The sequence below is a fragment of the Tachysurus fulvidraco genome, chromosome 22 (assembly GCF_022655615.1).
Source record: "Tachysurus fulvidraco isolate hzauxx_2018 chromosome 22, HZAU_PFXX_2.0, whole genome shotgun sequence".
NCBI classification, from domain to species: Eukaryota; Metazoa; Chordata; class Actinopteri; order Siluriformes; family Bagridae; genus Tachysurus; species Tachysurus fulvidraco.
The window spans coordinates 13,712,876-13,738,709 of NC_062539.1; the positions used below are offsets into that span (position 1 = coordinate 13,712,876).

At 40.7% G+C, this 25,834-nt stretch overlaps 1 protein-coding gene across 1 annotated transcript in view; it reads left to right on the forward strand.

The window, feature by feature from the left end:
* The first annotated feature begins 21,124 nt into the window (after window positions 1-21,124).
* Window positions 21,125-25,834, forward strand: part of c22h5orf22 (chromosome 22 C5orf22 homolog) — a 6,414-nt gene continuing 1,704 nt past the window's right edge. Inside the window, exons 1-7 of the mRNA XM_027142637.2 lie at window positions 21,125-21,317; window positions 21,940-22,085; window positions 22,240-22,389; window positions 23,864-24,245; window positions 25,070-25,132; window positions 25,493-25,614; window positions 25,830-25,834. The exon at window positions 25,830-25,834 is cut by the window's right edge and continues 62 nt beyond it. Of these exons, the coding sequence (XP_026998438.2) occupies window positions 21,249-21,317; window positions 21,940-22,085; window positions 22,240-22,389; window positions 23,864-24,245; window positions 25,070-25,132; window positions 25,493-25,614; window positions 25,830-25,834 (937 nt within the window). The 5' untranslated portion in view covers window positions 21,125-21,248. The remainder of the gene's footprint in view (window positions 21,318-21,939; window positions 22,086-22,239; window positions 22,390-23,863; window positions 24,246-25,069; window positions 25,133-25,492; window positions 25,615-25,829) is intronic.

Here is a 25,834-nt window from a genome sequence, read left to right on the forward strand (position 1 = left end):
GGTAGGTTGATTGGCATCTCTGGAATATTGTCCGTAGTGTGTGTGTGTGTGTGTGCCCAGCGATGGGTTGGCAATCCGTCCAGGGTGTATCCTGCCTTGATGCCCCATGACGCCTGAGATAGGCACAGGCTCTCCGTGACCCGAGAAGTTTGGATAAAGCGGTAGAGAATGAATGAATAACAAGAAGAAAAAATAAGGATGGAAATAAAAAATGAATATATACATTTAAAGTTTAAAATTAATTTAAAAAGATTAACCTAAAATTTATGATACTATATATCTCTCCCTATCCTAATGAGCAAGCCGGAGGCGACGACGGCAAGGAAAAACTCCCTGAGATGATATGAGGAAGAAACCTTGAGAGGAACCAGATTCAGAAGGGAACCCATTCTCATTTGGGTGACACTCTTCAGAAAATGATGTAAATGTAAATAATGTCATTTCTACAACAGTGTATAATAGTGCAACCGAGAGCTCCCGAGGAACTAATGGGTCATTGTAAACTCTGAGTTCAGCACAGACCTGATTGCTGATAAAGACCAGACCCTAAATCTGACTTACACAACATTGGTTCAAAAGAAGGCATGACACGAGGCACTGGCTTACCATGCAGATCATACCCTGGCAAGGTGACCACCGGAGCGACGAGACACCAGCCAGCGGTAGAACACCAGGATTGAAGACGTAGCTCAGTAAGAGACATGCCTTATGTCTAAACGTCCCAGAATAGAGTCATGCCTGAAGCCAAATATTCCAGGGATAGAGTCATGCCACATGTCTAATATTCCCAGGATACAGTCATGTCTAATCTTCCCAGGACAGTGTCATACCTTATGCCAAATATTCCTGGAAATATTAATGAACCCTTAACTAATTTTTTTGCCTCTAAAGATTCTTAGTGGGGGCACGGTGGCTTAGTGGGTAGCACGTTCGCCTCACACCTCCAGGATCGGGGTTCGATTCCCGCCTCCGCCTTGTGTGTGCGGAGTTTGCATGTTCTCCCCGTACCTCGGGGGTTTCCTCTGGGTACTCCTCCCCCGGTCCAAAGACATGCATGGTAGGTTGATTGGGATCTCTGGAAAATTGTCCGTAGTATGAGAGTATGTGTGTGCCCTATGATGGGTTGGCACTCCGTCCAGGGTGTATCCTGCCTTGATGCCCCATGACGCCTGAGATAGGCACAGGCTCCCCGTGACCCGAGGTAGTTCGGATAAAGCGGTAGAAAATGAGTGAGTGAGTCAGAGATTCTTAGTAACTAGTAAAGAATAAAGCAGTGAAATTTTCACAATGAAAATCACCAGAATTTCCCACCTCACAAACGTCTAAAAACATATAGTAGCAATTTTGCCTGAATTATCTCATATTCCTGTTCTTTAGGAGTGAATCCTGGTGTGTTTTTCAGCTGTTGTAGATCTTTCACCTTAAAGTAGACATGTTTTGAGATGTTTTTCTGCTCATCATGGCTGTAAAGAGTGATGATTTAAGCGATTTAAACCAGTCACCAAGACGTTTTGGACAACAGAACTGGATATATATATTTTTTTAATTCCAAACCATTCTGTGTAAAGTGTTAACTCTACAGATGGCTACGTGTGTGACGATTAGTTTAGTCAAGGAGACCCTACTTTCACCTCATTCTGTTGTTCGAGGAAATAAATAATCAACAAATAATAAACCATAAAAGTAAATGGCTCAGTAACATTTAGAGATGGCTGCTGGTTAAATTTTTTTTTTTCCAAAGTTTTCCTTTAAAAATGTTCTTTGGAGTCAAACAGAACACGTGAAGGTTGATGTATAAGGTAGCATGATAATGTGAGGGGGTTACTGGTGTCCTAGCAACAGATACAAAGGGCACAGGACTGGAGAAGCAGCGTTTTTTACTTTGCTCATCAATAACCACTGTGAGATTTTCCTATTTATATGAGATTGAAAATCTCTTGGAGCGATGTCTGAAGCGCATGAACAAATGCGGCTCAAAATAGCAGGAACGTTCTGTGCGTGTGTGAACGATTTGGAGCTCTAACGGGTGCTCTTACATCGATTTACATTGTGCAGCGACGGCCTGCTGCCTCCGGTTCCCCGAGGCTTCCCAGCATGCTTTTAGCCTGAATGGCTGCATCAATCAAAACATAATAAAAAGTTGTTTTCTGATGCCCTTCGCACATATCCACACACTCACGCACACTACTGTAAAACGGGGGACCCAGGAGAGCGCAGTGGATCCATATTCAGAGCTATATTAATGGCTTATATTAAGGACTCAGTCATCGATATCTGTAGCAGGGGTCAAAACCCAGGCCAAGGTGTTGAACACAGGTCAATCCATTATAACCAACAATCTCCAAGCTGTTTAATTTGTAAATGTATGATTGAAGCTTCCTTAGCCTTATTCAATGTTTTATATATATATATATATATATATATATATATATATATATATATATATATATATATATATATTCTAGCAAAAATGTTGAAGCTGAAGCTTTTGCAATAAATCACAAAAAGCTGGGATCACAAGGTGGTTCTGTACAGTACTTTCTACATTCTTATTGGAGTTCCTCCTGGTTCACTGATTTCCTTATGCCTCCCAGGAACATGCTGCTAGGTGAACTGACTCCATTTAATTGCCCCTAGGTGTAAATGAGCAGGTGGTGATCTGTGATGAATTAGCCAATATTCCCAGGATGGGGTTACACCTCATGTCTAATATACACCAGACTGAGTCACTCCTCACATAGCAATATTCCCAGGATTGAATCACACCTCTCAACGAATATTCAACTCAATTCAGTTTTATTAGTGTAGTACTTTAAAAAATAGCCATTGTCTATTGTTACTTTAGACATACGGATGTATCAGGCAGGTCTGAGGAGCAGAAGGGGTCATGATTACAGCATGTCTAGCAAATTATTCCCAGGATCCACTCTAGATCCTCCACCATTCTGTTCAGAGAATATCAATGAATAATAACACTTTTGAGTGGTTTGTGCGAGCAGGCCTACTGTTTACTTACCCATAATCCCCCTCTGCATAGTTCCATAAATTCACTGGAACACAGAAATATTAACCAGCTTTCCTTCATGCAAGAACGAGAGATATAAAAAATAATAATAATAAAAAAGTTACATTCAAATTAAAATAGGGTTATATATAATTCACATGGGTTTATTGTTTGTTTATTAAGGTTGATGCCATGCGACAGAATTTCCTAGTGTGTGAGAGGAAGCTATAGGGACACACACCTGAAAAAATATCTCAAACCTACAGCAATGCACCAAACCCTAAAGTATACTTTATAGCTTCATAGACTATCTTTTACACACACACACACACACACACACACACACACACACACACACACACAGACAGAGACACACACACATACATTCATATGTAAGTCTGGCGTTGTACACTTCACCCCCTCCATCACTGTCACAGTCTGTCCAGCGCTCTGTGTGTCATCCATCAGGCCATCGCATTGCCTCCTCCCACTCACTGTCCCACTTCAGGGTCTCTGAGGGACTAAACGTGCTCTGCAGTGCTCCTTTTACCTCCTCTACATCCATCATCCACCACACACACACACACACACACACACACACACACACACACACACACACACACACACACACACACACACACCTCTATCATCCACCCAGAGCAGCTGCAGCAACTAAACACATTACTGTACTGCACCTCCAGTCTTATTCGGTTATAAAGGTGGGAAAAACACAAGCATTCGCTCCTTAACCTTGAGTCTGGGTGTCTCCGTGGGGTCAAGAGCATCTGACCGTGCGCAACAAGTAGACGCCGAGTTACAAGGCACAGAATCATTCTGCCTTTCTCTAGCTAGCAGAGACTCGCACTTAACCTTTAATATCTGAGCTTAAAGAGAGCAGTCCTGCTCTGAATGAAGCTACAGACGAGATGTTGGCTCTGGAGAAGGAAGCCGGCTAGATTGGGCTTAGTGCTGCTAGGAGACACACAGATGTTTAGCAGTGTAGAAAATCAATCTCGCTGAGGAAAAAATTTAATTTTTGGACATATTGTTTACATCAAGAGAAGCTGGAACGTTCTAGCATCAGAGTATAAACCTGAAAAGCAGTCTTACAAATACACCCAATGAATACGAAGGAGATGTGAGAAGCGAGGTTGAATTTTGTTGTCTTCATTCATTTTCTACCGCTTATCTGAACTACTCGGGTCACGGGGAGCCTGTGCCTATCTCAGGCATCATTGGGCATCGAGGCAGGATACACCCTGGACGGAATGCCAACCCATCGCAAGGCACACACACATTCTCATTCACTCACACACTACGGACAATTTTCCAGAGATGCCAATCAACCGGGGGAGGAAACCGGAGTACCCGGAGGAAACCCCCGAGGCACGGGAAGAACATGCAAACTCCACACACACAAGGCGGAGGCAGGAATCGAACCAACAACCCTGGAGGTGTGAGGCGAACGTGCTAACCACTAAGCCGCCGTGCCCCCCATTTTGTTGTCTTAATTAGAGAAATAATTCAGCAGTGTCATAGCATTCCCAGATCGATCCTTATCTCAGGTTTCAGAGTTTTTACATGTGTCCGTGCAGGTTTCCTTCTGGTTCTCTGGGTTTTCACACCTCCCAAAAACATAGCAGAAGGTGGACTGGCTGAGGTATGTACTGTAGCTTGGTCACAGGTGTGAAAGTGTCTATGTTGTTGCCAGTTTTCCAGGCTGTAAATCCCACCTTAAAACCAGCGTTCCTGGGATCGGCTCTGGATTTATCAATTCCGAAACCCTGACCAGGGTTAAGTGGTTACCGCTAGTGTGTGAGAGATAATAACTGTTTAGATCAATGATTCAGTAAACATCTGAAGGCACAGCAAGCGCTAATTAATTAGTGGGAATTTTTCAAAATTCAGTCTCCGAGGCGCTTAAAGTTCAACGGTTTCAAACTTGCCCGGTTCAGAGGAGTTAGGCTATTATGCCTGGCAAATATTTCCAGAATATATTTTCAAAATTAACAGATAAAGGAATGTCATCGTTGGCCTTCACCTCATATTCGTCGTCCTTTTCGTCTTAACAAACAAAAGGAAAAAAGGAAGACATTTTCAAAGAATTCCTCCTGCCCACTTTATTTGGCCTGATGAATGGCAAGTCCACAGTGGGTTCATTTGTGTGTGCTTCACATTAAGGGCTTTCTCTCTCTCTCTCTCTCTCTCTCTCTCTCTCTCTCTCTCTCTCTCTCTCTCTCTCTCTCTCTCTCTCTCTCTCACTTTTTTCATCTCAAGAAGTTTCCGGCTTCTTTTTTTTTCCTACTGTGACCTTGCAGAGAGGTTTCTTTTCTTTTCATCATCAAAGTGAAACACTTTGACAGTAGCCAGACAGAATAAGAGTGCTTCACTTAAAATAAAAAAAAACACAATGATTGTAATAATATTCCTCATCGCAAAGGTAATCCTTGCTTTGGTCTCTTTAATAGGAGAAGCTTAGAATGGCACACAAAGCAACACCATCTGCTCTCCAATAGTTGCCGCGTCTGCCAGAATGTAATCCACAGATCAACCACACATGGAAATTAGGGACAGAATGGGCTTTTCTCCTTCTAGTCTCTGGTTTGATGAAAATGAAAATGAAAGCTTATCAGAAACATGAGGCTCCGTAGGTAGAGATTGCTTCAACCACACCGGAAAAAAAGGCTCTGAGACGAGTTCAGTACAGTTCCACATCCATCAGAGAAAAGAGATTTCAATTGGAGCCGGGAAAACCAAAAACCGGAGGTGGAGCTCCTAACGATTCAGTGACAAAAAAAATCATCCGCCGCTGACAAGCCCATGAAAAGAGGTTTCCATTTCCATGAATTCAGGAGCCTAGGTGTAGAGATTTGAGCTGTCATTTTGATGCTCTTTTTGGACAAGTGATTGCACCTCACCTCTTGATTAGAGTCTTTTGTGTATTCCTACCAAACCTGGAAGCTCTGATGAGACGTACTGTACAAGGCTTGACGTAATCAGCTTACAAATCCCCGGGCCATGGATTCAAAAGCTTCAAAGCAAACTGTGCTTGAAAATCTGTATATCCTTCTGAAAATGCATCCTTTTGCAAGTTCATGTCTTTGTCTGGCGGCAATGGAAATCCTTTGAATGGATTTTTGGTGTTTGTTTAACCTTACAGAGATGGTTTGAGGTTAGCTGGAATACATGTCTCCTTCTAGATCCAGTGGAAATCATTCAAAGGGCCATCATGTGTTTGTAGAAGCTTTGAAGAAAGGATTGGCATCCTTAGTAATGTGTCAAAATATGTGTCTTTTACCAAATCGATGGAATTTTAGTTCCACAAAAGGATCTCCATAATGTTTTCTTATAAATCTAATGGATTTGGTGGCATGGTGTGTTTGAAAGTGAAAGTGATGTTTATGCTGCGGCGCCTGGGAAGCAGTTAGGGGGGTTCGGTGCCTTGCTCAAGGGCATCTCAGTCGTGGCCGGCCCGAGACTCGAACCCACAACCTTCGGGTTACAAGTCAGACTCTATAACCATTTGTAGATCCAAAAGAAGATCTTCACATCATTGTTACTGTGATCTTCAGTTACAATTAAGAAGCGTTGTGTAATTGGTTGAGATCCAATGGCAGGATCTTCAGACCAGGGACTGAGGCTTATCAGTGACATGGTGTCTGTTAAGATGTTTTGTAATACATTAGCGTTCATGTCTTCATATAGATCCAACATCAAGAATTTGGGGGAACGTATGATCTTTGCTAGCAAGTTTTGTAGAATCTTTATGGTATCCTGATTAGATTAGATTAGATTAGATTCAACTTTATTGTCATTGCACATGGGTACAAGGCAATGAAATGCAGTTAACATCTAAACAGAAGAACAAAGTAGTAGTGCAGTACAGACATATGTACAGATATACATAATGAAAATATATACATGCAGTCTATATATCAAAATACAAAGAATATAAATACATGTGCAGAATATATTTATATATGAATGTATCCTGATCCTCAGTGGCGTGGTGTCTTCATGTAAGCTTGGTGAGACGTATGACAGGTTACGAGTCTTCTTATACCGTAGGCTCAGAGTAAATCGTTCAAAGTGTTATAAAGTGTTTGTACGAACTTGATAAGAAGTTCGGCTGAAATATGTGCTCTCTAACAGATTCTGTGGAAATTGTTGCTATGAAGACTTTGCTTTCCATTCCCAGAGAAGACGATTCATTTGCGTCGAGTCAGTCTTTTTCAATGAGTCACTAAGGTGAATGAATCACTGAAGGTCACTGCCACGCTCTGACTCATTTCTTTCTTCGCTTGTAGCTGACAGGCTTCACTGAAATCTGGAAGCCTAAATCAATCCATTTCTGTCTAAATCCATAACCACCTTCACGATTAAGTTATCAGAGGGAGACATTATGTAGTTTTATGTTATATGACAATCTGTCCATCACAGAAATGTTTTGCAACTGATCCACAGTTCTCAAAGTCAATGAATATTTTGATTAAGACTGGAATTCATTCGTCTCTCCTTCAGCGAATCAGTTGAGTCAGTGAGTGCAATGAGTCAGTTCAGATTCACTTGGTCAGTGTGTTGATCAGAAAATATTAATGTCATGACATAAATGCCAAACGTGTTTATGTGGCCTGTGTGCCGCTATACTTTTGTCAAGACCAAGATTCGTTTCTCTCTTGTTCAGGAGGTGAGTGTCAAAATCAGTGAATCTTTTCAGTGATTCAGTTGAATCAGTGAGTTCACTGAGTCAGTTAGACAATGTCATGATTTACTGAACATTTGATCAAATCATTAAACTAAACAAAATATTGATGAAATCTAAATGAATGATTTATCTGAGCTTAGCCGAATGATTCATGTCATGATAAAGACTCATCTCAAAGTCTTTTTAAAATTCAACAGAATTCATCCTAGAGTAGAATCTTCACACCCAAGACTTCAGATCCGCAAGGAGCAGAAGATCTTAAGTATCCTGTCTTCTTATTGATTGAATCTTCAAACTTCATGGATCTTCGTGGTCATGCTGTGTTTGTGGAGCCTTAGTGAGATGTTTTGGGGTCCTTTTTCGTTTTTTTTTTTTTCCTCCCTCCAAGAAGCTCCTGAGACACCTTCCAGCTGGGAGGACAGCAGAGTGTTATCTGGTCTGATAAATGCCGTCTCCTCTGGAAGGCTCTCAGCTGAAAGGTCACATCACCTGGCCACAAAGGACAACAGGATATGATGAGGACATGGTTCATATCCGTATCATCTACCTGTGACTCACACACACACACACACACACACACACACACACACACACACACACACACACACACACACACACACACACATACACACACACAGTAGCTCATGCAACGCGAAGACACCAGAATATCATTTCGATATCGACCCATGCCTTCTGGTTCCTCTGATTCGGTGCAAGCAGAATGGCACATTTGCTTATCGCTCTCTAGAGAAGGAGAAGGAGGAGGAGGGAGGAGGGAGGAAGATGGAGAGACAGGTTGACACTGTTTGCTACCTGAGCCATTACTCACAGCCAGAGAGGGGCAGCTATGGCAGAAAGTGAAGGAGGAAGCAGATGGGGAGGAGGGAGAGATATCACGAGGCACATCTCCCCTCCAGGAGTCTCGGTCAGCTAACCAAAGCATTCCAATAGAGCTGGCTCTTCTTTAGGATAACAGTGCTGTTTATTATTCAGGAGCACAGAGACAGTGATAAAAGGGTGTGCATCCTCACTACCATGTCGTGCATGCTTGACTAGCCATGCATTTTAAAACCCAGAGCTTAACGTTTACAAAATGCATTATCGCGTGGTCAAGTCGGACCATCAATGTCCAAAGTAACCCTGAAGGAGTCGTTTTAAACTTATTAAAGGTAATCTGGGCTGAATATTAAATTGTAACTGTTTGTTTATTTGCCAAGGGAACTGTCACATGGATGAGGAACGTCTCTACACCTTTACCCTTATAAAGAAATGAAGGTTCTATGAATATGTATTATTATGCAAATTACGGAAGACTTCAGTTTGGGTCTGCGATCCAAAATCTACCAAAGAAGTTCAGATAATCAGTTATTAGCTAATGCTAATTATGTGACTCTTGCCGTTGCTAATATTAGCTAGATATCTGCTAATACAATAGCACACCATGTGCTAAATCTAACAAAATAGACCATCATATCAAGTATCGTTATCTAGCTCTGGCGCTCTCCTACCAATCATGTTATGAAGTGAAAGGAATTTTAAATACACATTATCTTCACTTTAGAAAGATCTGTTCTGTGTACAAAAGTAGTAAGAAATTGTGTTTTAAAATGCACGCTTCTGACTGCAGGAGGTTTATATAGAGGATCCAAAGCGATGGTTAGTGACACATAAATAGGAGTACGGAGGGGAAAACAACTTGATACCAATCAGCTATACTTGCTGTGAACCAGAAAATGATCTGGCTTTTGAAACAGCAATCATTTAGACACTGATTTAGGCTTCTGGTTTCTCCTTGGAAAGATTGAGGGCTCATATTACAGGTCTGACTTCCTCATAAACCACTCAAGCAACAGGGCCGCAAACATTAGTCCGAGGAAATGGACTGTCGCCAAGCGGAGCGCTGTGAAATAACCGTTAAATTAATAGTTATAGATATCTGAGCGAGTGCATTTGTAGATATTTGCATTCTTGGTTTTATTTAAAGTAGCTGACATTAACCAGCTGTGGGGATGAAGAATAGGGTTAAGTGCTAAGCTCAAGGGCGTTAGCCTTCAACTGAGTTTCCACTCGTGCACTCCTGAGTCATGGCCAAAGCTAATGTACTGTCTGCTGCACCGCCATCTCTATTAGCGTTAGCTTGGTATTGCCAGTCTACAATGAAACATGGATGGTGTTTATGTAAAAGGTTTTGATTATCAGCTTCTCTTCTTCATTTGAATAAAATCGTCTGGGAGATTTAGTGGCTTTTCTTTTTAACAACAGTGCTCGATTGCATGATGCACACTGCCCTCTGCTGGTAAGAAAGAACATTTCAGCTCAATAACTTCTCCAGCTCGCATTGAATTATATATTTCCATTTTTCACAGTTCTGTCCCTGCATATGGTCTCACCGGGTATCATTATAGCATAAGTGTGCTATTAAATAATGCAGAGCCATGTTTGCAGGCAGAAAGATTTTAGAATGAACTGACAAAGCAATAATGCTGTGGAAAAAAACAGAAAAAAAAAAACAAAAAAAAAAAACCAATTGATTTCTAAATTGTCAGGCCGCTGAAACAAACCTAATGGCTTTGTGCTGCAGTGTCCTGGAAAAAAATGGTGCAGTTGCTCATGCTAATGCTCATGCATTTGTCTGTCTTCTTCCATCTTTCAACAATAAGAAATCCATCCACTCCTGAGCAAAAGCTTCGCCTGTTTAGAAATGATTGATCTGCCAGGAGAGTGTGTTTGGCTCGATCGAAGCCAAGGTGGGGAAAAAAAAGTGACACGAGAGAGTAAGATTGTGTGCATGATTGTGAAGGAGAGAGAGTGAGTGAGAGAGAGAGCGAGAGAGAAAGAAAGAGAGGACAGGTCTGGACTTCGTCATGGTGACATGCCGCAGAAATGTGCACTCCTGCGTCTCCTACCCAGTGGCCATATTGGTCTCATCGAATATGACAAGCCAGCTCAGACGACTCCCTGCTGAATCTTTAACTCATTTACACATAAAGGTTGCTCAGATGTTTTCCTAAATTACCCTTCTCTCGACCTTGAGTGAATAAAGATTTCAATGTTAAACAATCTTATAGTACTGAAGCAGAGATTTAATAGGCAGTGCGAGGGGGAACAACCTGAGCACACATATAGGGCATTAAAATGATTTGAGAGAGAGAGAGAGAGAGAGAGAGAGAGAGAGAGAGAGAGAGAGAGAGAGAGAGAGAGAGCAGTTCACTGTTACAAGCACTGACCACTGAGACACGCCCACTTCCTTAACACTTTCCTCAAGGTTTAAATCAATGTACCTTGCACTCACTGTTATTGTTGCACGTGCTCTCATGCACTTGAACGTGAGCTTGAAAAAGGATTCTTGAACTTGGTCTGAAAAAAGCATTTTTGCATAAAATATATTCTATATTTACTGACATTCAGTTCATCTGGAGTATAAAAAATCGTTCCTGATGCAGGCCTAGCGAGAGCAAACCTTTATTTATACAGTGCACTGAAAACCAGGCCAACGAAAAAAAAATGTCCCATTACTGATAATCAATATAAAGCCTGGATAACATGATGCAAGACACTTGATACCATCCAACCCGAATCAATTAAAACTATTGTAGGGAAATCAGATACTGTGCGTCTAAAACAAGACAGAAAAAGCCACAGAGATGCGTTAGAGGCTGTAGAGGACTCGGATCCTCATGCTACAGCCTTTTCACAAACCACGCTGCTTAACTGGCAGAAATATCGGGAAAGTGGATCTGTTACACAACCTTGTGTCTTTCTGCCTGCTGCTTTAACTCACTGCTCACCCAGCTTCACCCTGACCACACCCTGTTGTCGTACTGTCTGTACACATTTAGCATGCTTTATCACATCCTCCTGCCCTGTTGGTTTGTGTCCATCCATTACACACGCACACACACACACACACACACACACACACACACACACACACCACATAAATATCTAAATAATATTTGCTCAGTGATGCTCCTACATTTGTCCTTTGGGGTCCCATAGTGGGCAGGGTAGAGTGTGTGTTTTGGAATCCATTGGTGTGTGTTGTACTGTAAGTCATTAGTGTGTAGTACTTTAACACCATTGGTGTGTGTTGTACTGTAAGTCATTAGTGTGTAGTACTTTAACACCATTGGTGTGTGTTGTACTGTAAGTCATTAGTGTGTAGTACTTTAACACCATTGGTGTGTGTTGTACTGTAAGTCATTAGTGTGTAGTACTTTAACACCATTGGTGTGTGTTGTACTGTAAGTCATTAGTGTGTAGTACTTTAACACCATTGGTGTGTGTTGTACTGTAAGTCATTAGTGTGTAGTACTTTAACACCATTGGTGTGTGTTGTACTGTAAGTCATTAGTCTGTAGTACTTTAACACCATTGGTGTGTGTTGTACGTTGATGTGTCATGTAAATAATTAGTGTGTATTGTAAACCCATCTGTGTGTGTTGTAACCCATTGGTGTGTATTATAAAACTTACTGGTGTAGATTGTATTGCCTCAGTGTCTATAGTAAATCCACCAGTGTGTGTTGTAACCCGTTATTGTCTGAACCTACTGTACTGTTGTGAACTGTAACCCAGTGGTGTGTATTGTAAACCAACTGATGTGTATTGCAGCTCATTGGTGTGTATTATGACCCAATAGTGTGTGTTGAAGTGTATACCGAACCGACTGTTGTGTATAGTTGGTTATCGTGTGTGTTGTGTGTATTGCAAACCCATCAGTATCTGGTTTGATGTGTATTATAAACAGACAGTACTAGTGTGGATGTTATAATGCAATAATGTTGATTTAAACTCAGCAGTGTGTGTTTTAACCCACTGGTGTGTATTATAAAACTAGTGTTGTGTATTATAACACATCGGACTGTATTCTAACCCATTAGAATATATTATAGCCTATTTGGTATACACTGTAACCCACTGGTGTTTATTAAAACACACTGGAGTGTATTATAACCCACTGGTGTGCACTGTAACCCATTGGGGTGTATTATAAACCTAGTATTGTGTATTATAACACACTGGAGTGTATTATAACCCATTGGTGTGCACTGTAACCCATTGGGGTGTATTATAAACCTAGTATTGTGTATTATAACACACTGGAGTGTATTATAACCCATTGGTGTGCACTGTAACCCATTGGAGTGTATTATAAACCTAGTATTGTGTATTATAACACACTGAAATGTATTATAACCCCTTAGAGTACTTTATATTATAGCCTATTGGTGTGCACTGTAACACACTGGTGTAAATTATAAACATAGTGTTGTGTATTATAACACATTGGAGTGAATTATAACCCATCGGTGTGTATTATAAGCCTAGTGTTGTCTATTATAACCCATTGGTGTGCACTGTAACCCATCGGTGTGTATTATAAACCTAGTGTTGTGTACTATAACACATTGGAGTGTACTATAACCCCATCAGTATGCACTGTAACCCATTGGAGTGTATTATAAACCTAGTATTGTGTATTAACACATTGGAGTGCATTCTATCCCATTGGTGTGCACTGTATCCCACTGTTCTGGAGTGTAGCCCATCCGTTTGTGTTGTATCCCATTGTTGTGCATTATAAACACATCGGTGTGTGTTGTAACCCATTAGTGTGTATTGTAAACCCAGTGGTATGTGTTGTAAACTCACTCTTTTGGATTGTAACCCTGTGGTCTGTGTTGTAACCTATTATTGTGTATTATAGACCTATTCTTGTGGATTGTAACCCATTTGTGTGTTTTGTCAACCTACTGGTGTGTGCTGTTTGTGTCAGATTAAGCTGTCCTTATCATTGTTTCCAGTTCCTCAATCCTGTTTATTCGACCCTAGCCTGTTTTGCTTGGAGTGTGATAGTGGATTTGCCTCTGTTTACGACGTCTGCCTGTGTTTTCACTCTGGGCATGGATCCTCTGCGAGATTTATGGATTAGACCAAATAAAGAGACTTTGTTCATGCATTCTACTCGACTCTCATTCCTGTTTATTACAGAATCAATATCTGATGTTCTGTCCGAGATGTAAAGAGCCAAAGAAGCAGTCCATATTTCTTCATTTTACACCTCATTCATTATCAGAGTAAACCAATGCGAATGGCAGACACACCATGATAAAATCCTGAGGTAATTAATCAAACAGTAGTGCAGCTTCAAATCACAAATTTTTATCAGTGTCCTTGTTCTAATACATTATTGGGTCAATATTCACAACCTACACACAGAAGTGATGGACTGATGGACATGTGATGTGTAAACAGTGATATAGTAAAGTTTTCATGTTGATGTATCATATTTGAAATGAGTCTCTTGTATCTGTGCTTTGGTCCTGTACGGTTTCCAAAATACTTAGGATACACAACCATAAATGTGAATATAAGGGATTAAATGAGTATTATTATTATTATTATTATTATTATTATTATTATTATTATTATTATTATTATTATTATTATTATTATTAATGGTATTATTATTATTATTATTATTATTATTATTATTATTATTATTATTATTATTATTATTACATTTTGGATCTCAGTGAATTTAAATCCTATGTTTTCTTCAGTATAACTGTATACATTTCAATGGTAATGCATTAGTCAAGGTCCTTCTTCCTTTATTTATTTTTCCAGCATCATCCATCACCATGAAAGAAAGTGACACCTCGGACCATAACACACTCGCACACTTTTCATAATCCAACATAAATCAAACAGACGTATGACGCAAGTGCATTTATTTCTATGAGAATGCTCGCTATTTTACATTTCATCGGCTGTGTGTTTCCACACACAGACGTCGCTGTGCTATTTATAAAAAAAGAATCTGTCCACACCGAGATTTAACCAGATAAACAGATTATGTGGCTAAAAGCACCAGCTGGCAGCTAAATATGGAAGCTCTACATCTGTGTTCTAGAGACATACAGAATCGTCATGTGGAACTAGGACTAGACTTCATCACATGATAAAGTCATACAGCTGAATTATTTAGTATCCGTAGGACAGCGTTGGCAAAGTTAGGCTGGAGAGGAAAGAGGAAATCGTAACCAAAACTTTATTAATCCAGAACTGACAGTGGTGCAGTCATATCCGCTGTCAGAGCTCATAAAACTCCACTGGATATTCTTAGCTACATTTCTGCTTTTCAACACACACCACTGGGCTACAATACACGAAGGGGTTACAATACACACAACTGGGTTAAAACACACACCACTGGGTTACAATACACACCAACAGGTTATAGTATTCAGCACTGGTTTACAATACACACAACTGGGTTACAATACACACCAACAGGTTATAGTACTTACCGATGGTTTACAATACACACAACTGGGTTACAATACACACCAACAGGTTATAGTACTTACCGATGGTTTACAATACACACAACTGGGCTACAATACACACCAACAGGTTATAGTACTCACAAATGGTTTACAATACACACAACTGGGTTACAATACACACCAACAGGTTATAGTACTCACAAATGGTTTACAATACACACCACTGGGCTACAATACATGAAGGGGTTACAATACACACAACTGGGTTAAAACACACACCACTGGGTTACAATACACACCAAAATGTTCTAGTACTCACTGCTGGTTTATAATACACTCCAAAGGTTTACAATACACACCAACAGGTTATAGTATTCAGCACTGGTTTACAATACACACAACTGGGTTACAATACACACCAACAGGTTATAGTACTTACCGATGGTTTACAATACACACAACTGGGTTACAATACACACCAACAGGTTATAGTACTTACCGATGGTTTACAATACACACAACTGGGCTACAATACACACCAACAGGTTATAGTACTCACAAATGGTTTACAATACACACAACTGGGTTACAATACACACCAACAGGTTATAGTACTCACAAATGGTTTACAATACACACCACTGGGCTACAATACATGAAGGGGTTACAATACACACAACTGGGTTAAAACACACACCACTGGGTTACAATACACACCAAAATGTTCTAGTACTCACTGCTGGTTTATAATACACTCCAAAGGTTTACAATACACACCAACAGGTTATACTTACCGATGGTTTACAATACACACAACTGGGTTACAATACACACCAACAGGTTATAGTACTCACAAATGGTTTACAACACACACCACTGGGCTACAATACACACCAACAGTTTATAGTACTCACAAATGGTTTACTATACAAACCACTGGGCTACAATACACACCAACAGTTTATAGTACTCACAAATGGTTTACAACACACACCACTGGGCTACAATACACACCAACAGTTTATAGTACTCACTAATGGTTTACAATACACACCACTGGGTTACAATACACACCAACAGTTTATAGTACTCACAAATGGTTTACTATACAAACCACTGGGCTACAATACACACCAACAGTTTATAGTACTCACTAATGGTTTACAATACACACCACTGGGTTACAATACACACCAACAGGTTGCATACTCACCGATGGTTTACAAAACACAGACCACTGGGCTACAATACACACCAATGGGTTACAATACTTACTTCATTGTTTGAAATACAAACCAATTTACCACAATACACACCAGAGGGTTACAACACACACCACTCAGTTACGTACAACACACACAACTGGGTCACAATACACAATAATATGTTACAATACTCAATGATACCTTACAATAAACACCAATGGGTTACAATACTGTATATACCACTGGGTTAAAATACACTCCAGTGGGTTACAACACACACCACTCGGTTACATTACACAACAATGGGTTACAATACACACCAATAGGTTACAATATTTACTGATGGTTTACAACACACACCACTTGGCTATAATACACACCACTAGGCTATAACGCACACCACTGGGCTATAATGCACAACAAGAAGTTACATTACTTACTGATGATTTGCAATACACACCAATTGGCCACAATATACACTAATGGGTTATAATATACAGTATACACAATACATAATGCAGGCTGCATATAATTAGAATATAATTATAACTCTCTTCACTCTTCTACTACATGCTTTTCCTCACTCTCTCACTCATTTTCTACCGCTTTATCTGAACTACCTCGGGTCACGGGGAGCCTGTGCCTATCTCAGGCGTCATCGGGCATCAAGGGGGAGGAAACCGGAGTACCCGGAGGAAACCCCCGTGGCACGGGGAGAACATGCAAACTCCACACACACAAGGCGGAGGCGGGAATCAAACCCACATGCTCTTCCTTTTAGACACATTTGAAGATTAACAAATTGTGGTTGTTATGGTAACTGTATATATTGACAGAAATGGCTGCTGTTAAATAAATTACCGGGACATTGATGATATTATATCAAGAGTATAGAAGGATGCGCATCTGATCCTAATTTGCATATTCATACATATTCATATTTATATTCATACAGCGTTTCATTTTTAATTAGGGAAAGGTGAAGAGATGTTGCTGGAACATGCTCGTCCACTTCTTGGTGGACTATTTATTACTCGAGAGAGTTTCATTTTAATAATGTAACTCATGCTTTGAGTGAAATTCGAGATGATTTAATAAATGGAAAAAAAGTTAATAAATGTAAATGTTATTCGATTAGAAAGGTAATTAAATCGTAGATGTTTGATTACAGAGAGTTGAGATCCGTAATTTTGTGATTAAAATCATCACAGGAATATCTGATTATAAGATGAAATCACTTTCGAGATGAAACTCTGGTATGATGGAGGATTATTACAGCAGGAGAGAAGAGAGCACAGAGCAGCTCTTTTCTCATCTTTCTTTTCACCACACCATCTTGGCATCACGCTCCGAGACTCGTCAGCTTGGCCTGTCCCTCGGGTCAGAACCGGCCGCCCACTCACCTGCACCAACCGGTCTCGCACCAGAGCCTCAGCCAATCAGTAATCCCTGCAGGGCCGTGGGTGACATGGACACTCGGGTGATGTGGGACACGTCTCAGAAGAAGAGAGAGGACAGACGGAGGTGGAGGAGAGAGAAAAGAAATTTATTTAGAAGATATAAATAAAAAGTAAGAAAAAAAAAAACACAGGGAGAAAAATAAAGATGGAAAGATTGAGGGATGTGCCACTGGGTATTTTTCCTTCAACACCTTACATTTCTTCCAAAAATAGGCCAAAGAAGAGTCCAGGAGCTGTGTGACAATGATAAATTCTCCCCTCTGTGGAAAAGGCCACAGGTTTCTACAGTGTGTGGACTCACAGAGACAGACTGAGAATCAGACGGAGCTACTCTAACATTGTGGGATAATATCATTTACTATATAAACACTGTGGCTCTGTGTGTGTGTGTGTGTGTGTGTGTGTGTGTGTGTGTGTGTGTGTGTGTGTGTGTGTGTGTGTGTGTGTGTGTGTGTGTGTGTGTGTGTGTGTGTGTGTCGCTTCCTCAGTTATTACTTTGGTTTGCGTCCGTCTGTTAAATTTACGGATTCCCAAAATGCCATCGGAAAGAATCATGTGACTAAAGTCTCTACGTGTAAAAGTAAAGAGGTGGAAATATAGATGGGAAAAATTAAAAAATTAATGAAGAATTAGATTTATGACAATTTTTTAATAGAACAAATGTATGGTTAGTTTCTCATTTATGGTTGTCTATGGATAAATATTAAGCTTTACCTTAGAATCAGCGAATTAAATCGGTCATATTTGTAGAGATTGTAGAGATGTAGAGGTTTCTGGTAAAGAATAAACAGAAATAACAGAACACAATAGATAATTACCCGCTCTTCCGTTTCTATTATTTGTCCTACTTCGAACATATAAATGAACACGTATATCGTCTCAGGGAGCTTTTCCTCACCACCGTAGCCTAAGGTGCTCTCATTAGGGATATTTAAATTTTAAACCTTATATAAATTTCATACTGAGTTTTTATATTTCTTTTAAGCGACAACGTCCTTTGTTAAAAGCGGCATACAAATGAGATTTTTTCAGCAGCATTTTTCAAAATCAAGTTCTTCCTGTGGTGCAGGAACAAGGAACACTGCTTTACAACAATCCAGAGCCTCTGGCATAAAAGCGAAGGAGGATAGGAGGCAGATGACAGAACGGTACTACAAAGAAAATACAGGCTCTGTGTCCAATTTCACACCTGGAGAGAACAGGGAAAGTGAAAGAGAGAGAGAGAGAGAGAGAGAGAGAGAGAGAGAGAGAGAGAGAGAGAGAGAGAGAGAGAGAGAGAGAGAGAGAGAGAGAGAGAAAGGGCAAGAGCAGAGCTCGTGTGAGAGGAAGAGCTAGAGAAACACAGTGAGGGAGAGAGGGAGCAGTGTGAGAACACGGGAAGCCATCAGTCTGTCATTATTTATTCAGTGCGGCCCTGACACCGAGTCAGAGTTAATAATCCGCGCCGAGTGACGGGAGCTCCATGCGTCCTGCGCACTGCTGCGCGAGCTCCTCCGTCTTCTGCCACTCTCCCAATCAGAGATCAGAGCGCCCGGATGACTGCCTGTACAAAAAGTTTCCTCCTTTTCCTTTCTCACCTGCCTCGCATGCCGTGCACTTCGTGGCCAAGTTTGAAAGAAGGTTCCGGGAGGAAGCCATCGAGCCGACCTGAGGAATGAGAAATAATTCAACAAAAGACAGAGCGCTCCCTCTTTCCCTCCCTCTTTTTCTCCCTCCTTCCCATCCTCCCTCCCTCAGTCTTCCTCCCGGAGCACCAGATTCAGCTATAACAAACCCGAGGCTGTTGAAGTCACCGACTCAACAGGCTCCATGAAGAGCGAGGAGGACGACAATGATGATGATGAGGTGCAAAAGACACAATGAAAAGTCAAACCAGGCCGTGGCATGAATCCTGGACGAGCTGCAGCATCTAAACACACACACACACACACACACACACACAAACACCCACACACACACATACACACACACACACACACACACACACACACACACACACACACAAACACACACACACCGCTCAGAGCTACCAATTAAACTACAGTGCATGTAGAGTTCAGGGGTTTCAATGATTCACAGAGTCCAGAGACAGCAAGAGATGAGAGAACGTGTTGCAAAGGGCAGATGCTTGTACAGCACAGGGCCAAGGATCGCTCCCTGTGGGAAGCCACACCCCAAGCTGAGGTCAGCAAGATGAAGACACACCCCAAGTTCAAATCACCGAATCACAAAAACATACAAATATCATAAGATTTGTACAAATACTTCAGGACATGCTGTTAAATGAAATAAATCAACTACAGGGTGATGAAGCACAAGCAAATTTATATTTTAAGTAACAATATTTCATACTTTTTGTTCCTTTATACTTTTTATACATTTAATGTTGGTGAACTTCTATGAAGCAAATTGTTTGTTGTGTTACCAAGAAACCAGAATCTTTACCTCTGACTGTCATAACACACTGACATTGGAGACTCCTTACAGGCTTATAAACTTCACCAAAACAATTATTTAAAAAAAAAAAAAAACACATCCCAGTAAATGTGCGTTACTATGGAAACGATAACATATACAAACGAGTGCATTATCATAAACCTGAGCTGCTGTTCTAGAACATTAACCAACACCTTCCATCTGGCCAATTTTGACAGGGCTGCGGTTAAAATTCTTGAGTGTGGCATGAAAGGCTGTGAAACGATGTGTCTAAGCTCACTTCAGCTGTGGAGCTGTGGATGAACAGACGGACCTCCGCACTAGACTGTAGGAAACTCTGTGAATAAAAGATGATGGGATGAATGCATCTTTAATGCTCCAGTTCTCCCAACACTTCTGACAGAGACGGCAGTCACTCTCACAGCTACAGGCTAACACTCTTTCTTCTGCATATTTCAAACTCGGATTCTATATGTGACCTACAGCAGGACTTTTATGTTCATCCGTTTAGTTTTACGTTTTCATGCAGACCAGTTTACATGTTCCGCTGCTTATTTTTTACTGTTTGTCAGCTAGAATAGTGTGTGTGTGTGTGTGTGTTTGTGGTGTGTGTGTGGTGTGTGTGTGTGATGTGTGTGTGAGTGTGTGTGTTGTGTGTGTGTGTGTGGTGTGTGTGTGATGTGTGTGTTATGTATGTGTGTGTGTGTGTGTGTGATGTGTGTGTGATGTGTGTGTGTGTGCGTGTGTGTGTGTGTGTGTTGTGTGTGTGTGTGTGAGAGAGAGAGAGAGAGAGAGAGAGAGAGAGAGAGAGAGAGAGAGAGAGAGAGAGAGACAAAAGTAGTTTGTCTAAAAAAATGTACAGCAAAAATAATTGTGGGTTGCTTTAATAATGTTGATATTTATTAATTGTTGTAGTGTCATCATTTTAATAGTAGAGAGAGAGAGAGAGAGAGAGAGAGAGAGAGAGAGAGAGAGAGAGAGAGAGAGAGAGAGAGAGAGAGAGAGAGAATCCTCTGAGCTCGGTTCCCGGCCGGTACTTACACGCCGCTGCACAGTGCGTCTTTAATAACGTTCCGCTTTCAACTATTAGCAACTAGCATAACTACTTCAATATATCTGACCATTTATTTTATAAATAAGCTAAATGAAAACAGCGCAGGTGAAACGCACTTACTCTAAAATCCCGGTGTGGATTGTAGAAGATCATCATGAGGTCAGCGATTAAACTACATTTGATTTCTTGATTCGGGTAAAACTAGCGTAGCTCGCTAAAGAGCGGCGGAATAACAAATGGGTCCGTAGTTTGTTTTTAGGTGCACTATGTAGGGTGTAACATGTAGGGTGTAACATGACAAGTTAGGGATAAAGCCTAGTGCACTACTTATCTAATATGGATATATTCGGACTTTACACTACACTTCTAAATAAACCATTAGATATTATATACATTTGTATGGTTATATACTGTGTACTAGCTCAAACTATATTTTTAGGTTTATATACTTTATATCAAACCTATTATTATAAAAAAAATAGATGGATAAATAATAAATAAATAGATAGATAGAGAAAGAAAGAAAGAGTGAGTCTTAGGTTTTGTGTAAATGTTTTGCTAAACTTGTCAATGGTGTGATCCAATAAACAAGAAAAAGATTTTTGAAATGAATGACAGCACTTTTTTGTTTGTCTCTGCAATTTCTTCATATTATTTGTTCAGTAATAAACAAATGATGTGCAGTTGTGAATGTAGTAATAAAGATGAACACACACACACACACACACACACACACACACACCACAGCCTTGCAGTTGTTGTTTTTTTCTCCTGTATACAGGTTGTGCAACACATCTACCGTGCCATCGGCTCTCGGCACATCCCCATGACGGAGGTGAAGATGGTTCACTTTGACTCGCACCCTGACCTGCTCATCCCTGTCAGCATGTCTGCTCACACCGTATTTGATAAAGAGGCTCTGTTCAGGTGAGAGGATGTCAAGCTGCATTTATATCTCTTCTTACATGTGTGTAATCTGTTTAACAATCCGTTTGACTGCTCTTTGTGTGTGAATGTGTGTGTGTGTGTGTGTGTGTGTGTGTGTGTGTGTGTGTGTGTGTGTGTGTGTATACCTTCCTAGTGAGCTAAGCATTGAGAACTGGATTATGCCGATGGTGTATGCTGGACACGTGTCCTATGTTGCCTGGCTCCATCCTTACTGGGCTCAGCAGATCCGAGAGGGCGAGCATGAGATGTGTGTGGGAAGGGACGCATCCACAAACACCATCAGGTGACAAAACACCACTATGTTTTTCACAGGACTGTTATTACTTGTAATAAACAGCAGTTATTAGAAAAGAAACCTCTACAGGAATCAAATGAGTTCACTTTGCTGAATGAGTCATATAGATTCTTAGTGTACATAATATTTATTATTATTTTTATAATAACCTCGTATGTCTGTGTTTTCGAAGAATTATTATGACACTAAACCAAACACACATTACTCCTAATTCAGTACAAGCACTGAAATGCTGGAAATCTCTAGCTCCAAGGTCAAATCAGCCCTAAGTGACTCACTGGCTCACTTGAAAGATAGAGGATTGAATCTCAGGCTTGACCAAAATATTTGCTTATTTAAATACTGATTCACTGAACAAACTTCACTGATTCACTGAATTTCTGTTATGAATGACAAATTTACTGATCGGTCACAAACTAATCTTCTGAACATTTTGGAGGTAAATCTTGCTCTTACTGAATGATTCACTGATTCAAACACTGATTTGCTAAGTGTACTGGCACAAATAGTATTTTTTAAGTTCAGTACTACACCTAGTATGACTACAGATCTCAGTGACAACCAGAAGATTCACAGAATCAAATGCTTAACCCACTGAAGGAGTCATGATTGATGATCCTGATTCAAACTTTACCCTGAAACCCTGAATGACAGGAAAGTGAATCACTGTCATGATTCTAAAGATTCACTGAATCAAGCTGAAAGCAAGAGCCACATGAATTGGTCAAACACTGACTTGCTGGCAGTGAGAGAATCAAACCAAACGATTCATTGTTTCAAACACTGATATGCTGACTCAGAGCGAAGTGAACGTTTCGTTGTCGATTCGCTGGTTTAAAAATTCCAGATAAATACATAACACAAATCTAGATAAAAATGTATTCTCATGATCATTTATCAGACAGCAGGAACTGAAGGCAAAGACAGAAAGACAACTCAAAGATCGATGCTGATTCGTTTGCTTTAGTGATTCGTTTTCAAACGAATCACAGCTGCAGCTGCTCGAATTTCTGCTTTTAAACATTTACTTTGACCTCGAGAAGTGAATGCCGAGCCAAATTAGAGCTCATTCTCCAGATCAGATGGATTATTCTTAAAGATTGTTGGATATTTAAATTCTTTTGATTTGCTGATGGGGATTTCAGAAAAAAGCTAATCCATATCATTGTGTGTGCTTTCACGAGATTTTATCTGATGCATGCTGATGAGGTTATTAAAATAAAGTACCACAGCAAAGGGTATAAAACATTTAATAAAGAGTTTGTGCTCCTGATCTGGCTGAATCATTCCGATCGTTCGACATTTAAATCAAAATAACAGATTATTCTTTAATTCACTTCCATCTATAATTCTTTGTCCAATAAGTCCAAATGTCCAGTGAAAAAAAAAATCATTCAAAGAAGGTCATTTATTATACGGAAATGACTTTAAGAAGATCTTAATGATGAATTTTCCACTTCAGAGTCTCCAGCACGGATGACTACTTCCTGAGCGACGCTCTTTACGTTCCAGCCGAGCAGCTCCAAGACGGGAAGCCCTTCCACCTGAGCGTCATCCGTGTGGATCCCGTGCAGGCGTCAGAGAGGAACCAGGATAAAAATGAGCAGGACACTGCCAAGAAATCCAAACTGGACCCTCAGCCTGGCTGCAGCAGGTCGTGTGCTGGCATGTCACAGCCAGCAGATGGCAGCAGCAGTCCATCAGAGATGCCAAGTGTGTTGAAAGCCACCGCTTCAGCTATGAACAGCCTACTGAGTGTGCTCAAGCAAGACGAGTCCTACATCCTCGATATCGACCTAGATTTCTTCTCCTGTAAGAACCCCTTCAAGGAAATGTACACACAGGTACCGAGTTTTTTTTTTTTTCTTTTTTTTTCTCCTTTCTCTGTCTAGATCTCAATTCTTTTAATGTATAAAAACCGAGGAGGAGGAAACACTTAAGGCTCCTTAACACTGTCCTGGGAAAGAAAGTTTACTTCAAAGAATCCCACCAGGTCACTGTGGATCATTTGCCTACAGCGGCACAGCCCTGTGTGTGCTATTCCTTATTTACCTCGGCGTGAGTAGAGGAAAGGAGAAATGCAAAACAGAGAGTCTTCATCATCAGAGTTTGGAGATTAAGGGTTTGCTTTTCTCTCTCTCTCTCACACACACACACACACACACACACACACACACACACACACACACACACACACACTGGAGACTCCTTCCATTCACCTTAATGTCGATTAATCACCGTAAACACATTTTCTTAATCTGTTTATTAATAACGGCACGTTCGCCATACAGTTAATTTCCCGTGGACGGGCTGTTGCTATAGAAACGATACAGCATTAGAAAGCACTCTGACGAGTCAGAATCCAGCGCTTAAATAGAAGGGCTGAGGTATAAGCGAAGTTACATAAAGACCTGTATTATTAGTGTCAAAGCCTCTGATAAAGAAATAAATAATTGTTTGTGTTCTGAAAGGCTGAAAAACAGGAGCCGCGTATTTCTCCGAAGAGCCGTAACGTGGAAAGCTCTTACTCGGCCTTTTCTCAGAGAAACGGTTATAAATAATAGTTGTGTGTGTGTGTGTGTGTGTGTGTGTGAGTGAGTCGTGAAATGAGGGATTTTATTTTTGATGAGTTAGATGGAGTTCTATTTTGTACTTCCTCTCTCCACAGGAAGAGTACTCCATTCTGCAGGAGCTGTACAGTTTCGAGAGGCCACAAGTGGATGCGGACGAGGTAATGGAGGCTTTTAATCAAATTAGCACTAACGACCGGAGAGAGAACACAAAGTGTCCGACCCGAGCTGAACGCTCAGGCCGTTTTCTTCTTCTTCTTTTTTTTTTTTTTTTTTTGTTAATCGAATAAAATGACATTAGATTAATTCTGTGTAGAGCAGCAGGTTGGCTCAGTGTGAGAAGGTGCAGTCGTGTTGCCTTCTCACACCCTAGGCCATCATCCACCCTATAAAACTCTTTATTCAGTAAGCGCTTTATTCTGGTCTACTGGGATAGCAGATCAGCAGCATGGCAGAGTTGTTCAGTGTGAACGTGTCGTGTAAACGTGTTGTAGCTTTACGCTGCTGATAAACGTCTACAGGAGACGCTGTGCGAGTGTGTGGAGAGAAGAACACGCCAGCTCGAGGATCTGGAGGTCGCCTTCGCTGAGCTGCTGGAGGATGATGGCGAGCTCACCGTGGAGCGCTTAGCAGATAAGCCTGGGTACACACACACACACACACACACACACACACACACACACACAAGGTTGTAGTGGTCTCTGGTCACTGATTTCTGCTAGAGTGTGGCCACTATCAGCTTCTCACACAGCTGATTTGAGCCACAGTGGGGTTTAAATTTCTAGTGGTGTGTGTGTATGTGTGTGTGTATGTGTGTGTATTTGTGTAGTTTGCACTAATGCTGATTTGTGTCTGCAGAATGA